Source organism: Buceros rhinoceros, unplaced genomic scaffold, assembly GCF_000710305.1.
Source record: "Buceros rhinoceros silvestris isolate BGI_N320 unplaced genomic scaffold, ASM71030v1 scaffold39268, whole genome shotgun sequence".
Classification (NCBI taxonomy): domain Eukaryota; kingdom Metazoa; phylum Chordata; class Aves; order Bucerotiformes; family Bucerotidae; genus Buceros; species Buceros rhinoceros.
Window position 1 is genome coordinate 3,984 of NW_010425866.1, and position 773 is coordinate 4,756.

Genomic DNA, 773 nt, shown 5'->3' on the forward strand with positions numbered 1-773 from the left:
CCCCCAGCCCCTCCAGCCCCAGTCCCTCGGCTGTCACCCTCGGGTGCGAAGTCCCACTAAGCCCCCAGGCTGCCCTCACCCGTCAGCAGATGGCTCCTGGTGCGCATCTTCTGCTGCTTCAGCTTTTCTTTCATGATCTCCATCATATTCTTCTTGGTGACATGGAGCACACCCAGGTTGCTGAACCTGAAGGAGAAGAGGGATTATGCTGGGATCTGGCAGTGCCAGGGCTGGGAGCAGCCAGCCTGGAAGGCACACGGGCTCCTGCAATGGGAAGGAGCTGAGAGAAGCACAGAGTGGTGCCCCACGGGCAGCAGCAGGTCAACACGTGTGAGGCATAAGAGAGGCAACCACAGAGGAGAGAAAAGGAGCTCAGAAAAGAGGTAGCTGGGAAACTCCAGGCTCCCACAGGTAACAAGTTCAAAGGGGAGAACGAGGAGGGCTGGAGGCCAACAGGACCAGGCTGAGCCAGCAGCCACGGCTGGATTCGTAAGAGCAGCTGCAGCAGTTGCCAAATAACCCCGTGACTGAGGCTGGCTACAGAAGTCGTCTGCAAAGTTGGGGAGCTGCAGCCCTGAGGACAGAAGCCCAAAACAAGCCACGCATGCCGGACCCAGAGCTGGACAAAACGCTCAGCAGACAAAGCTGTACTGATGACCTTGTCTAAACCCACTCCTGGCTCCATCCAGCAAACCCAGCACCTGGAGGCACTAACCCCACTCTTCTCCTAAGCTGTAAGGTGCAGCCAGCCCCCCACCCACAACAAACAGACA

At 58.1% G+C, this 773-nt stretch overlaps 1 protein-coding gene across 1 annotated transcript in view; it reads right to left on the bottom strand.

Moving 5' to 3' along the window:
* NFKB2 (nuclear factor of kappa light polypeptide gene enhancer in B-cells 2 (p49/p100)) overlaps nt 1-773 on the bottom strand; it is a gene marked incomplete at both ends in the record, with an annotated part of 6,024 nt that overhangs the window by 3,843 nt on the left and 1,408 nt on the right. The window contains one exon of the mRNA XM_010141287.1: nt 80-186. Within this exon, the coding sequence (XP_010139589.1) occupies nt 80-186 (107 nt within the window). The remainder of the gene's footprint in view (nt 1-79; nt 187-773) is intronic.